The sequence below is a fragment of the Entelurus aequoreus genome, linkage group LG21 (assembly GCF_033978785.1).
Source record: "Entelurus aequoreus isolate RoL-2023_Sb linkage group LG21, RoL_Eaeq_v1.1, whole genome shotgun sequence".
In the NCBI taxonomy this organism is placed as follows: domain Eukaryota; kingdom Metazoa; phylum Chordata; class Actinopteri; order Syngnathiformes; family Syngnathidae; genus Entelurus; species Entelurus aequoreus.
The window spans coordinates 23830292-23846323 of record NC_084751.1 but is presented as its reverse complement, the minus strand read 5'-3'; the positions used below and the strand labels follow the sequence as shown (position 1 = coordinate 23846323).

At 38.0% G+C, this 16032-nt stretch overlaps 1 protein-coding gene across 3 annotated transcripts in view; it reads left to right on the top strand.

Annotated features, from left to right (window-relative positions):
• The window catches only part of prune2 (prune homolog 2 with BCH domain), a 32522-nt gene extending 18198 nt beyond the window's left edge, over positions 1-14324 (top strand). The window contains exons 6-12 of one of the 3 annotated variants that reach the window (XR_009823640.1): positions 4430-4561; positions 4654-4740; positions 4812-4910; positions 4985-5023; positions 7674-7802; positions 10502-10552; positions 10644-14324. Coding sequence is in view for 2 of the 3 variants with exons in the window: in XM_062031211.1 (XP_061887195.1) it covers positions 4430-4561; positions 4654-4740; positions 4812-4910; positions 4985-5023; positions 10502-10552; positions 10644-10677 (442 nt within the window). In the remaining variant the exon portion in view is untranslated. The remainder of the gene's footprint in view (positions 1-4429; positions 4562-4653; positions 4741-4811; positions 4911-4984; positions 5024-7673; positions 7803-10501; positions 10553-10643) is intronic. The other 2 variants (XM_062031212.1, XM_062031211.1) reach the window with 2 other exon arrangements.
• Positions 14325-16032: the final 1708 nt, after the last annotated feature.

Below are 16032 nucleotides of genomic sequence, written 5' to 3'. Positions count from 1 at the left end.
CCATGTTGGACACAATTGTTGCCACGTTGGACACAAATGTTGCCATGTTGGATACAAATGTTGCCATGTTGGACACAATTGTTGCCACGTTGGACACAAATGTTGCCATGTCGGACACAAATGTTGCCATGTTGGACACAATTGTTGCCACGTTGGACACAAATGTTGCCATGTTGGATACAAATGTTGCCATGTTGGATACAAATGTTGCCATGTTGTACACAATTGTTGCCATGTTGGACACAATTGTTGCCATGTTGGACAAAAATGTTGCCATGTCAGATACAAATGTTGCCATGTCGGACACAAATGTTGCCATGTTGGACACAATTGTTGCCATGTCGGACACAATTGTTGCCATGTTGGACACAGATGTTGCCATGTTGGACACAAATAAATTAAAGTGTAAATTAAAGACACTGAATATATTTACGTTCTATAATCTGGTTAGTTGGCTAATCGGAAGTGAGGCTTTGGCGGTCGCAGAGGCAAAAACTCAAACATGGGAGGAGTACGGGGAAGCCATGGAAAACGGCTTCGAAGCGATTCTGGACCACTTCCACCACCGCAGGAAGGGGAAGCAGTGCACTGTCAACACTGTGTATGGTGAGGATGGTGTGCTGCTGACCTCGACTCGGGATGTTGTGTATCGGTGGAGGGAATACTTCAAAGTCCTCCTCAATCCCACCTACACGTCTTCCACTGGGGAATCTGTGGAGGGCTCTCTTGTTGAGGTAGTTAAAATGCTCCTTGGTGGCAGGGCCCTAGGGGTGGATGAGATCCGCCCGGAGTTCTTAAAGGCTCTGGATGCTGTGGGTCTGTCTTGGTTGACGAGACTTTGCAGCATTGCGTGGACATTGAGGGTGGTGCCTCTGAATTGGCCGACCGGGGTGGTGGTTACTCTCTTTAAGAAGGGGAACCAGAGTGTGTGCTCCAACTACCGTGGGATCACACTCCTCAGCCTTCACGGAAAGGTCTATTCAGGGGTACTGGAGAAGAGGCTACGCCGGATAGTCAAACCTCCGATAGTGGAACTGTGGACCAGCTCTACTCTCTCAGCAGGATTTTTGAGGGTGCATGGGAGTCTTCCCAACCAGTCTACTTGTGCTTTGTGAACTTGGAAAAGGCATTCAACCATGTTCCTCGGGAAGTCTTGTGAGGAGTGCTCAGAGAGTATGGGGTACAGGACCGCCTGATTGTGGCAGTCCGTTCCCTGTATGATCGGTGTCAGAGCTTGGTCAGCATTGCCGGCAGTAAGTCAGTTCCGTTTCCAGTGAGGGTTGGGCTTCGCCAGAGCTGCCCTTTGTCAGCGATTCTGTTCATAACAATTATGGACCGAATCTCTCGGCGCAGTCAGGGCGTTGAGGGGATCCGGATTGGTGGCTGCAGGATTAGGTGTCTGCTTTTTGCAGATGATGTGGTCCGGATGGCTTCATCTGGCCAAGATCTTCAGCTCTCACTAGATTGGTTTGCAGTCAAGTGTGAAGCCACTGTGATGAGAATCAGCACCTCCAAGTCCGAGTATCGCAGAATAACATTACAAAACATTTTTGACAAAGCATGATCGTAATGTAAGACAATTTATTTTGTTAATGTCAGGGTTTCCGGTTATCGGGATTATCTTGAGTTAACTTTGAACAATGCGATTGATCGTGATTAAATATCTTAATGGTTTGACAGCCCTAATCAGCAACATGGTGGTACTGGGGTTAGTGTGCGTGCCTCACCCAAAAAAAAAGGTCCTTGGTTCGATCCCTGGACTCGGGGTATTTCTGAGTGGAGTTTGCATATTCTCCCTGCAACTGCGTGGGTTCCCTCCGGGTACTCCGGGTTCCTCCCACCTCCAAAGACATGCACTTGGGGATAGGCTGATTGGCAACACTAAATTGTCCTTAGTGTGTGAATGTGAGTGTGAATGTTGTCTGTCTATCTGTGTTGGTCCTGCAATGAGGTGGCGACTTGTCCAGGGTATACCCCGCCTTCCACCCGAATGAAGCTGGGATAGACCACAGCACCTCCCGCGACCCCGAGAGGGACAAGCGGTATAAAATGGATAGATCGATGGATAATTGCAGATAGGTATAATTTTTCATCATTAATAAGTGTACCCTCGAAAAACAATTGTCAGGGGGTGGGGGATATTTTTGTTTCATCTGACTACAGAACTTTCCTCCAGAAGGTCTTATCTTTGTCCATGTGATGTCAGATGAAACAATAATTGAGCTGTTTGGCTACAATACCCAGAAATAAGTTTGGAGGAGAAAAGGTGAGGTCTCTAATCCCAGGAACACCAAATCTACAGTCAAGCATGGTGGTGGTAGTATTATGCTCTGGGCCTGTTTTGCTGCCAATGGAACTGGTGCTTTACAGAGAGTAAATGGGACAATGAAAAAGGAGGATTACCTCCAAATTCTTCAGGAAAACCTAAAATCATCAGCCAGAATGTTGGTTCTTAGGCGCAGTTGGGTGTTCCAACAGGACAATGACCCCAAACACACGTCAAAAGTGGTAAAGGAATGGCTAAATCAGGCTAGAATTAAGGTTTTAGAATGGCCTTCCCAAAGTCCTGACTTAAACATGTGGACAATGCTAAAGAAACAAGTACATGTCAGAAAACCAACAAGTTTAGCTGAACTGCGCCAATTTTGTCAAGAGGAGTGGTCAAAAATTCAACCAGAAGCTTGTGGATGGCTACCAAAAGCGCCTTATTGCAGTGAAACTTGCCAAGGGACATGTAACCAAATATTAACATTGCTGTATGTATACTTTTGACCCAGCAGATTTGGTCACATTTTCAGTAGACCCATAATAAATTCATAAAAGAACCAAACTTCATGAATGTTTTTTGTGACCAACAAGTATGTGCTCCAATCACTCTATCACAAAAAAAGAATAAGAATAAGAGTTGTAGAAATTATTGGAAACTCAAGACAGCCATGACATTATCTCCTTTACAAGTGTATGTAAACTTTTGACCACGACTGTATATACATTTATACATATATATATATATATATATATATATATATATATATATATATATATATATATATATATATATACATATATATATATATATATATATATATATATATATATATATATATATATATATATACACACATACAGTACATATATATATATATATATATATATATATATATATATATATATATATATATATATATATATATATATATATATATATATATATATATATATATATACACACACAGTATATATATACATATATATATATATATATATATAGTATATATATATATATATAGTATATATATATATATATATATATATAGATATACATGCACATACATTGTTGTTAATATTTACTAACTGAAGTAATAATTCCCTAGACACAGGAGGACTTAAAGGACAAAAACCAAAGGTTTTAAATGAGTAGTAGATAGTAGTAGTTTCTGATTCTGGTTCGTTATTGTGTACTATTGACTTTGTATTGATCAAACAATAAAAGAGAACAAGGAATTAGTTTAAATATTGCGTTGGTATAGTTAAACTGTAGATAGTACACCCTATTACTACATGGAAAAATGTACAGTTAATATATGTGAATGGTATTGGTAATGGTCGATATCACTCATGGTTGATCAATATCGGAATCGGCTCATGTGTATATGTTTTTAAGTGTGTGTACAATGTTTTTTGTGTGTACTATGGATTAGTTTTGTACTATGGATTATGTGTGTACTATTGTTTTATATCTGTACTATGATTTGATGTGTGTATTGTGGTTTGTGTGTGTAGTATGATTTTATGCGTGTGCTATGGCAGTGTGTATCAACCATAGGGCCGAGTCCCACTCTCGAGAGCCGCCAAAAAATATCTGTTTCTCAGCAGCGGTACTCTGTTTTAATACTATTTTCCACGACTTGTGGCAGTAATGACAATATCTTACAGTAGAAGTCTGTAGTTAAAGTCATATAGAAGTTTTTTAAGTGTAAAAAATATGACTAATGTGGTGAAGCTGTATTTTCATTTGCACTCTCATTTCATTGACAGTTTAGTTAAGAAACATATATAATATTATTATGTATTATTAATTTAGTTATAATGTATTTATTTTAGCACTGTGTATATGTGAATGTATTTTTCATCAGTTTTAATGATCCCTTTCTTTTTGCGTTGTATTCATATCAGCCTGACCTAAGCCTTGATACTAATCTTTGTGATTAACACATTCGTTCATATCATTTGACAAGGTTTATCATGTTAAACTGTAAGTAGGTTAGATATAATTGTTAAATACAATTAAAATCAAGTGTAAGATTACTAATTCAGTGTTCATTTTTGAGTGGAAAAGTTGGGCCCCAAGGTCAGAAAGCTTATTTTTATTATTTATATGGTTATGTATTATGGTTTTAAGTCTGTGTATTATGTTTTGTGTGTTGAGGTTTGTAATCAGTACCTTGGAGTTGATGGTGGCAGAAGACTACATGATCGTGTATTTAAACGGAGCCACGCCCCACAGAAGAATGCCAGGCCTTGGTTGGCTGAAGAAATGTTACCAGATGATCGACAGAAGGTGATCAGCATCAAACAATGAAACTTGAGGGAAAATGAAACTAAACATACAAAGAAAATCCAACACGCTTTTGTTGTTTTTTGGTCATTCAGGCTGAGGAAGAATTTAAAATCCTTCATCATTCTGCATCCATCTTGGTTCATCAGGACCATCCTCGCCATCACCAAGCCTTTCATCAGGTACACGCGGCCGACCACTTCCATATCCAAACATTGTGTGTTGTATTTTTAGCTTTCTCTCCACCCCGTAGCACCAAGTTCAGCAGCAAGATTCAATACGTCAACAGTTTGGACGAGCTGCGAGATCTCATCCCTATGGAAAACGTCAACATCCCAGAGTGCATCATGAGGTGAGGCGTCGGGTTAGCTCCGCCCCCTTTCTCATTGATCCCACCTGACACCTTTTTTCACCTCTGACCTCCAGACTTGACCAGGAACTGAAGGAAGCAGGCGAGAACTTCAAGTCAGAAGTCACTCTTGCACAAACACACAACATAATAATTATGTGATCTGTCACCTTGGTAACACACTGCCTCTATTTACCAAATTAATTGGTTCCAAATCAGCGTTCGCAAATACAAAACCCAAAACCAGTGAAGTTGGCACGTTGTGTAATTTGTAAATAAAAACAGAATACAATGATTTGCAAATCCTTTTCAACCTATAGTCAGTTGAATAGACTGCAAAGACAAGATATTTAATGTTCAAACTGAGAAACAAAATTTCTTTGGGCTAAAAATAATTAACTTAGAATTTAATGGCAGCAACACATTGCAAAAAAATTGGCACAGGGGCATTTTTACCACTGTGTTACATGGCCTTTCCTTTTAACAACACTCAGTAAACAATTGGGAACTGAGGAGACCAATTTTTTAAGCTTTTCAGGTGGAATTATTTCCCATTCTTGCTTGATGTACACCTTAAGTTGTTCAACAGTGTTGTGGTATTTTACGCTGCATAATGTACCACACATTTTCAACGGGAGACAGGTCTGGACTACAGGCAGGCCAGTCTAGTACCCGCACTCTTTTACTACAAAGCCACGCTGTTGTAACACGTGGCTTGGCATTGTCTTGCTGAAATAAGCAGGGGCATCCATGATAACGTTGCTTGGATGGCAACATATGTTGCTCCAAAACCTGTATGTACCTTTCAGCATTAATGGTGCCTTCACAGATGTGTAAGTTACCCATGTCTTGGGCACTAATACACCCCCATACCATCACAGATGCTGGCTTTTGAACTTTGCGCCTATAACAGTACGGATGGTTCTTTTCCTCTTTGGTCCGGAAAACACGACGTCCACAGTTTCCAAAAACAATGTAAAATGTGGACTCGTCAGACCACAGAACACTTTTCCACTTTGCATCAGTCCATCTTAGATGAACTCGGGCCCAGCGAAGCCGGCAGCGTTTCTGGGTGTTGTTGATAAATGGCTTTCGCTTTGCATAGTAGAGTTTTAACTTGCACTTACAGATGTAGCGACAAACTGTAGTTACTGACAGTGGTTTTCTGAAGTGTTCCTGAGCCCATGTGGTGATATCCTTTACACACTGATGTCGCTTTTTGATGCAGTATTGCCTGAGGGATCGAAGGTCACGGGCTTAGCCGCTTATGTGCAGTGATTTCTCCAGATTCTCTGAACCTTTTGATGATATTACGGACCGTAGATGGTGAAATTCCTAAATTCCTTGCAATAGCTGGTTGAGAACAATTTGCTCATGCATTTGTTGACAAAGTGGTGACCCTCGCCCCATCCTTGTTTGTGAATGACTGAGCATTTAATGGAAGCTGCTTTTATACCCAATCATGGCACCCACCTGTTCCCAATGAGCATGTTCACCTGTGGGATGTTCCAAATAAGTGTTTGATGAGAATTCCTCAACTTTCTCAGTCTTTTTTGCCACTTGTGCCAGCTTTTTTGAAACATGTTGCAGGCATCAAATTCCAAATGAGTTAATATTTGCAAAAAATAACAAAGTTTACCAGTTCAAATGTTAAGTATCTTGTCTTTGCAGTCTATTCAATTGAATATAGGTTGAAAAGGATCATTGTATTCTGTTTTTATTTACAATTTACACAACGTGCCAACTTCACTGGTTTTGGGGTTTGTAGGCCTTTATTAAAAGTTTGTACACTTTGAACACAATATAAAGCGCTATACAGTACTGTATATAAAACAATTATAACAAGGGGGCGATGAATACACTTTCTGTTTATTAACAAAGTCAAAACAACAACAACAAGCTAAACTGTCCTCATTTCAGCTGCCCTGTGGTGCACTCAAAAAGGAGGAGGAGGCAGTGTCGACTTCCTGAATGTTTCAAACCACACATCACTTGTCCTTTGCTTTCTGAGGACTCATATTGAGCTGACAAAACTCGCTAAAATGCTGAAAGCAATTAAAAAGCACACCAAGTAGCAATTAGCACAGTAGCTAACAACAGCACTGCTGCGCAGACTGAATGAGATCGGTCAGCCCACCCACAATGCATGTGCTGCCGGGCACAAAATGGCTGCCCTGCAGGGACACAATGGGTGATCGAAACGGTCGTACACCAAAGCATACTTTTATTTGGTCCGAGGTTCTTAAATCAAAATGTTTACACAATAAGGGGTTTGTAAATCAAGGTTCCACAGCGACAACAAAATACTTGAGTACAACAAATAACACACACAATTATGTTGTAGATTAATCAGTAGTTTTGTCGCCAGCCTTGAAAATTAGTCAATGACAATTTTCTATAACTAGCTAGTTGAAATATCAATACATTGTGGAGACGCTTCTAAGTTACTTATCCTCGTCTCTATATTGTAAAAATGCACTAAGTACCTGTTAGCTTCGTCTACTTACAGTTTCACAGATTCACGCTGGAAGCCAGTTGCGCAGATGACAGGGTTTTTAATATGTTTTCACAGTTCTCCAATAGATACTTTTGTGTTGACTTTTCAGTCGCTCCAATCCTCCTCCTCCTCCTGCACTCGTCCGCTCACTGTTAAAGACAACAGATGATTAGATTAACATGTACCACCTGTGCAATTTTTATCATCTGCCAGCTGTGTCTCACCGTCAGCACATGCCACGCCCCCGTCTGATGGCGCTCTGTTTTCAGCACCCTGGACAGAGGCGGTGAAAGCACGCTGATCACATTCCCTTTCCACAGTACCATTATCACTGGAGGACGAGGAAAAGCTAACACCTACTCAGTGGCGTAGTGGTTAGAGTGTCTGCCCTGAGATCGGTAGGTTGTGAGTTCAAGCCCCGGCCGAGTCATACCAAACACTATAAAAATGGGACCCATTGCCTCCCTGCTTGGCACTCAGCATCAAGGGTTGGAATTGGGGGTTAAATCACCAAAAATGATTCTCGGGCGTGGCCACCGCTGCTGCTCACTGCTCCTCTCACCTCCAAGGGGGTGAACGAGGGGATGGGTCAAATGCAGAGGACACATTTCACCACACCTAGTGTGTGTGACAATCATTGGTACTTTAACTTTAACTTTAACTTAGCAGGGAGAGGCAAGAATCACAATCAGAAATACTTTAAATAAGCCCAAAGGGAAATTAAAGGCCTACTGAAATGAATTTTTTAAATTTAAACGGGAATAGCAGATCCATTCTATGTGTCATACTTGATCATTTTGCGATATTGCAATATTTTTGCTGAAAGGATTTAGTAGAGAAAATCGACGATAAAGTTTGCAACTTTTGCTCGCTGATCAAAAAAAACCTTGCCCCTACCGGAAGTAGCGTGACGTCACAAGCGGTAGTGCTGCTCACAATTCCCCGTTGTTTACAATGGAGCGAGAGATATACGGAGCGAGAAAGCGAAGATTACCCCATTAATTTGAGCGAGGATGAAAGATTCGTGGATGAGGAACGTTAGAGTGACGGACTAGAATGCAGTTCAAGAAATATCTTTTTTCGCTCTGACCGTAACTTAGGTACAAGCTGGCTCATTGGAATCCACACTCTCTCCTTTTTCTATTGTGGATCACGGATTTGTATTTTAAACCACCTCAGATACTATATCCTCTTGAAAATGAGAGTCGAGAAGGCGAAATGGACATTCACAGTGACTTTTATCTCCACGACAATACATCGACGAAGCTCTTTAGCATGAGCTAACGTGATAGCATCTGTCTCAAATGCAGATAGAAACAAAATAAATAAATCCCTGACTGGAAGGATAGACAGAAGATCAACAATACTACTATCAGGAGACACCGAACCAAACACTGGACATGTAAATACACGGTTAATGCTGTGCCGCCTGTCGAAGCCTGGCAATGCTGTTGCTAACGACGCTAACTTAAGATTTTCAGCACAATCCCATTCAAGATCAGACAAACATTACGGGGAGACAGAACAGGATCGCTGACGGGTCTGCCAACTTCCGGCGGCCCTTACAAAAAAGGTGGGAAACAGGTAAACACTGGGGAGGGGGGTAAGAAAAAAAAATTCAATCTAAACCTGGGCCCCTAGAGAGGGGGTCCAGACTGAGGCCAAGGAAGAAAAAAAACTCACAGCCATAGCACACAAACATGTGTGAAAGAGGGAAACATAAAAGAAAACAAAGGACATTAAGGACATTAAAAGAGCAGAGCTGATGCAACATACATACAGCTACAAAAGTAAAACAACAACAAAACACATATACACTGTGGTGGCCTCTGCGGTGTTCCACGCCATCGTCTGCTGGGGTGGGGGGCAACGTTCCCTCCAAGGTGCGCGCCTGCGCAATTGCGCACTGCTCAAGCGTCCTCTGCGCACAGCAAATATATGCCGCGCTCCAAATCAAATCCCATCTGAATTCTAAACAAAATAAACACATTTATTCTGTGTAATTTTGCAATGCAACTCTGAGTGACAGTGACAACAAGCGGCCCTAACGGTGTTCGTCAACACCGTTCAATTGAACACCGTTCAATTATGGAACGTCTATCGAGATGCTTCGAGGACAGGAATTATATCGATCACTTTATTGAGCAAAACTGTTTATATTCGGCCATAACCACACCAAAAACATGAGTAAAAAACTTCTATCTCGAAAAACTAGTCATTTTCTGCCGTTCAAACCAGGCCAAAACCAACTTGTCATCTGTCACCAACACGCATACCACTAAGCCACTGGTGAGTTTATGGCCACACAAAAAGTCGGACAACTCAAACACTACACAAAGTTACACTATGACTCCTCAGTCATACGTGTGCTTATTCTACTGTCATTTATTATTAATGTTAATTTATTTATATTAATCATGGAATGCTGTTACTAGAGAAAGTTACAGGAATGCACACTTCATCCTATGCTTACATTTCCTTGTGCAACATGAGGATGTTTAAGGGGAACTAAATGTGATCACTGAATAGGGTACAGATGATTTCCAAAGCAGGACCCCCACCCAGACATATTGTACAATACTAATCCATAGCTTATGAAAAACAAGATTTATTTTATTTTCATTACAAGTGGGCCAAATTACTGATGTTACAAAATAATCTCATGAAAATGACTCCTCTCATTTGAGTGTTATTATAAAAGATTGGTTTGAGACAGGTGTGCTGCTGGTATTGCCACATGTGATGTTGCTCACATGTGCTCCACTGAATGCTCAGGGAGTTTTTGTGTTTGCTCAGACACATGAACAATTAGAGGGAACATTGGTGGGGGGTAGCATGTCCAGAGACAGGAGCAGACCCAACAAAGCAACCACCCATATCTAGCCGCGAAGCTAGCTGGAATGTAATGAAAGTTTCAGTGCAATTCACACACACGCGTACATACACACAAAAACGCACACAATGTTGGGTGGCATGAAGTTTTTTCTAGTGAAAATCATGAAAGAGTGAAATCGATGTAGCACACTTTAACTAAAAAGTCTGATTGATGGAATTCCCAACACACCTCCGACTATTACATTATTTTCTTTCATTGCAGAGTGAATAGTTTTTTGCTGGGATCAGAGCCAACAGCTGCCGACACAACAGAGTAAGTGTGTGTGCGTGTATGTGTGTGTGTGTGTGTGTGTGTCAGCGGCGATAAACACACTCTTTCATTTAACACTCATTTATCTTCACAGCAGAGCAGACCAAGCCGGTGCCAGCGGCCCTTAAAGTCACTGTCCTGTTGTGAGTGTATGTGTGTGTGTGCGTGTGTGTGTGTGTGTTAAAAAATATCACGTTTTAGAGTTGAATGTGACAGCTAGTAATAGGAATACGTCCCATGCACACATGGAGGAACAGTAGATGTTATTCCCATGGAATACATCGACACTCTCGATCTACAGTAGTGTGTTTTGTTTTGTGTTGTTGTTGTTGTCGTGTGCATGACAGGAAGTGAAGCAATAATATCACCCTGCTCACACACACATATCCCTTCTATCAGGATGTCACCTTTTCAGAATAAGATTGTGACTAAAACAATGACAACAACAAAAATAGTGCATAAAAGTCACAACGCAGAACTAGATTTAATGGAGCCTCCCTGGACACTTCATTAGGTACACATCCCATTACTGTTGTGGTTTGGCATCATTTTCACTACTGTTTTTTATTTATTTTTTTATTCTAATTTAAAAAATTTTTTCTAGAATATTAGAAACTTTCTAAACTTTTTTGAAAATGTATGTAAAATATTTCAAAACATTATTATTGTTTTGTTTTTTTTGCTACAGTAGTGTCGTATTCCACTGCATCAAACGACAGCAAGTTTCCCCAAAAATTTAATAATAAGCTCAAATCTAAAATATTATACATTTGATAATTTTTCATTCTAAAAATAGTTTTTAAATATACTAAAAACTTGAAAATAATTTTATTTTAAAATACTTAAACATATTTAAAAATATATAAGTTTAAGATTATTTAAAAAATAGTTTTTAGGGGTCCAAAAATGTAATGAAAAAAAAAATCTAAAATATTATACATTTGATATTTTATTGTAAAAAAAAAGTATTTGTTACATACATTTTCAACACCCTATCACACATATTTAAAAATATATACAGTATTTTTTTCAAATGAGATTCTTGTGGTTTACACATTCACTGCATCTTACTGATAATAAATAAAAAATAGTCTAAAATATTACAAACGTAATCATTTTTCATTCTAAAAATATGTATTAAAACTATTTTAATGATGTAACGGTATGTTTAAGATCATTTTTAAAATAGTTTGTAGTGGTCTACAAATTCACTGCATCATACTGACAGCAGTTTCCAAAAATGTAATGAAAAAAATTATCAAAAAGATTATACATTTGATATTTTATTCCAAAAAAATTATTTGTTACATACATTTTTAATACCCTATCAGACATATTTAAAAATATATATATATATTTTTTCAAATGAGATTCTTGTGGTTTACACATTCACTGCATCTTACTGATAATAAATGCAAATAGTTTAAAATATTATAAACTTAATTTCTCATTCTAAAAATATGTATTAAAACTATTATAATGATGTAACGTTATGTTTAAGATATATTTTTTAAATAGTTTGTAGGGGTCTACAAATTAACAGCATCATACTGACAGCAGTTTCCAAAAAATGTAATGAAAAAAAACATCTAAAAAATTATAAATGTGATATGTCAATAAAAAAAAAAGTATGTAGTACTAACAGATATTTTTAACACCCTATAACACACATTTAAAAAATGTTATAAATATATCGATTGTTGTGGTATACAAATTCACTGCATCTTACTTATAGCATTTTCCAAAAAAATTATTTTAAAATAATCTAAAATATTATAAACTTGATCATTTTTCATTCTAAAAATATTAGTTAAAACTATTAAAAATGTGTTCAAATGTTTCATTTTAAAACACATTTTAAATGATATAAAATAGATTGTAATGGTCTACAATTTCCATGCATCACTCTGACAACAGTTGCCAAAACATTTTATGAAAAAAAAAAAAATACAGTATATATACGGTATAATACATTTCATATTTAATTCTAAAAATATTAGTCATAAATATTTTTAAAACCTTGTCACATATACATGAAAAAAAATGCTTTGAATCTTAAAAAAATAAAATAAAAATAAGATGATAGTGGTTTACAAACACGCTGCATCATACTGACAGCGGTTGTAATGAAAAAAAAAATCTAAAATAATATACATTTGAAAATTACAATCTTTAAGAAAAAAAGATTGTTATGGTTTACAAATGTACTGTATTATACTGACAACAGTTTAAAAAATGTAATGTAAAAAAAAATTCAAAAAATTGTAAACTTGCTCGTATTCAATTCTAAACATATTTGATTATGAAAAAAATAAATAGATAATATAGATATTTTCGAGATATGTTTTACAACTATACGAGAGATATTAATTGAACAAAGTGTTTATTATGGTTGACTGCATCCTACTAACCCTACAAAAACAAACAAACAAAAAAAAATAAAAAAATTAATGAATATATACTGTATATATATTTGATTTCTGATATTTAATCCTAAAAAATACAGACAGTTGTTACCATTTAGGTACACTAGATAAATACAATAATAAACATGAATACTAAAATACATGAATACTTCAATGGCAGTGTCCCTGCTAGTGTGGGTGTACCTAATTAAGTGACCATTGCGAGTGTTTCTAACTACTATTATGTCTTTTTAGTGATGAGCTACTGTACGACATTGTGTTTGGTCACCTTCCTTTAGGAAAAACTGTAAACATCAAGAGGATTAAGCACAATATCTTCTGTGTATGTGTGCCTTTGTGCATGTATCCTCAAAGATACACTAATTGATGATCTAATGTACACAAATGATGGTCACACGTGACTTGTAGTATATTAATAAATAGACTTGTGTCTGAACCTTTTGTGATGTTCCATTCTTATGTTTTGTGAGTCAATGAATCGCCAGGTGGGATTTTCCTAAAACTTTATTTCAACACAATTTCAACATTCACAAAAGTATTGGGACACACTTCTGAGTAAATCAACTGATATAGTTTAAATACTGTCCCAATTCTTCTGTCCTTCCTTGTTGTATATTTTCAGTTTACAAGCCAGTGAATGCAAATATAGAGCAGGACAGCAAATTAAAAACAAATACTTCCTCATATTGTGGCCTGGAGGTGTTTATTTTGAAGGAGGCCAACACCTAAACAATATAAACACATTTTAAGAATAATGTTAAACAACATTTTAGGTTTCTCCACACATGACTAATGATCGATAAAATAAAACAAACTATACTACAATTAATGCAAGTAACTGTCAAGTCTTCCATAATAGAGCGAGTGCCGTATTTATCTGACCATAAGGCACACCAGATTACAAGGCGATCTGCAGATGAGCGGGTCTATTCAGATGTATTTTCACACAAAAGGCGCACCGTATTATGAGGCGCATTAAAGGGTTCATATTATGATTTTTGACTACGTTTAAAACACTTTCTTGTGTTCAACATAACATGTAATGGTGGTTCTTAAGTAAAAATGTTGCATAAAATATGTTTTACGCTTTCTGACTTCAGGATGCGCCGTTTGGTGTGCGGTCTTGTTTACGTGGCTCCACTTCGACAGCGTCTTACCCCCGTCATCTTTGCTGTACTGGTAGTTTTTAGCACTTCAATAGTGAGTATACTGACAGATACAAGTTAGAACAGTATACTACTTTGTATTAGAAATGGTAAAAATGGAGAATGAATGCCCCACAAGAGGATAGATAGAGACAAAAAAGTAACTTTTTGACTACGGCGCAATTTTTTGGGAATTACGCTGATACCAAGTACACAACAGCAGGTACCTATAGGTAAGAAAAAATGGTTTTGCATAATATTTCTCCTAATAGGTGCCATTTTGGGGTCCTTACACACCATATTGTCCGTCTGTCGAAGCACAGTACGTCTGACTACCGTAGCCGAACTGGTCTGCGTTTCATCAAGCGGTGCGGCTTCGTAGCTTACCAAAGTCGTACTAAAAAATGTTGACAGATTTTTGAGCGCTGTGTGTAATGTTCTATATTCTGAATGAAACATCAACATTTTCGTGTTGCTTGCTTACGGGTACTTGCTAGCGTCATTTATTGAACTGGCGTAACCTGCAGTCCACACGTATCCAATGTGTGACTGCCCTCAACTGGTCAGACTTATCACTACACCATGTACCAAATAAAATTGCTTTGAGGTTGATCGATATTAAAGTGACTCACTCAATGGACTGTTATTTGTATGGTCCAGCTGGCCAGACATTTCCTGTTTATTTTGGGTAAGCAATCCATTTATGTTGAAATAGCTTGGCTCCAAGTTCTATATTTATAGTGTCAAAGACACTTTCACCTCACTCTCCCGGCTTCCGTCTGCTCCAACGTCTCACTCTTCCTTTGTGCTTGCTTCTATAAGCAGCAGTATATTTAGCTTCAAAAGTATAAGGTTGTGAATCCGCATTTGTCCAAAAACAGTCGTCTTTGTTGTTTGTTACAAAGTCTCAATGATTAAAGCACACTTGTTTGATTCCGGAAGTAAGACGTGCGCTGCTATGGAAACAGAAATCAATGAGCAAAATAAATCAGTCCTGGAAATGATTGAAATGATCAAAATACGGTAAATATTGAACATATTACATATTGTTATGAAAGTGTCTGTTACTACATTATATATGGACTTGCAGTGTGTATATCAAATGTTGCTGGAGGGTTTTGAAGTTGTTTTAGAGGGCTTTGAAGGCTAAAAACGTTTTTTATCGTCTTTAAAATCGTAAAAAAAACATGTGTATGCTCGTCTCTCATAATGAACGAACTGGCGTCAACCTGCAGTCCACACGTATCTTATGTGTGACTGCCCTCTACTGGTCACACTTATTACACCATGTACCAAAAAAAAATTGCTTTGAGGTTGATAAGCACGACCAGAACTATTACGTACATTAGGCGCACCGGGATATAAGTCGCACTGTCAATTTTTGAAAAAATTAAAGGGTTTTAAATATAGTCCGAAAAATACATTAAAGGCCTACTGAAAGCCACTACTACCGACCACACAGTCTGATAGTTTATATATCAATGATGAAATCTTAACATTGCAACACATGCCAATACGGCCTTATAAAGTGCAATTTAAAAATTCCCGCCACACTTCCGGTTGAAAAACTCCTTTGGATATGATTTATGCGCGTGACGTCACAAAATCCACGGAAGTGGTTGTACCCCATCTGACCCGATATAAAAACCTCTTGTTTTCTTCGACAAAATTCCACAGTATTCTGGACATCTGTGTTGGTGAATCTTTTGCAATTTGTTTAATGAACAATGGAGGCTGCAAAGAAGAACGTTGTAGGTGGGATCGATCGGTGTCTTAGCGGCTAAGTACAATACTTACAGCAACACAACAAGGACTACTTGCTACGCCTAGCCGATGCTTGCCGCCAAACCCACGGATGAAGTCCTTCGTCGCGCCGTCGATCGCTGGAACGCAGGTGAGCACGGCTGTTGAT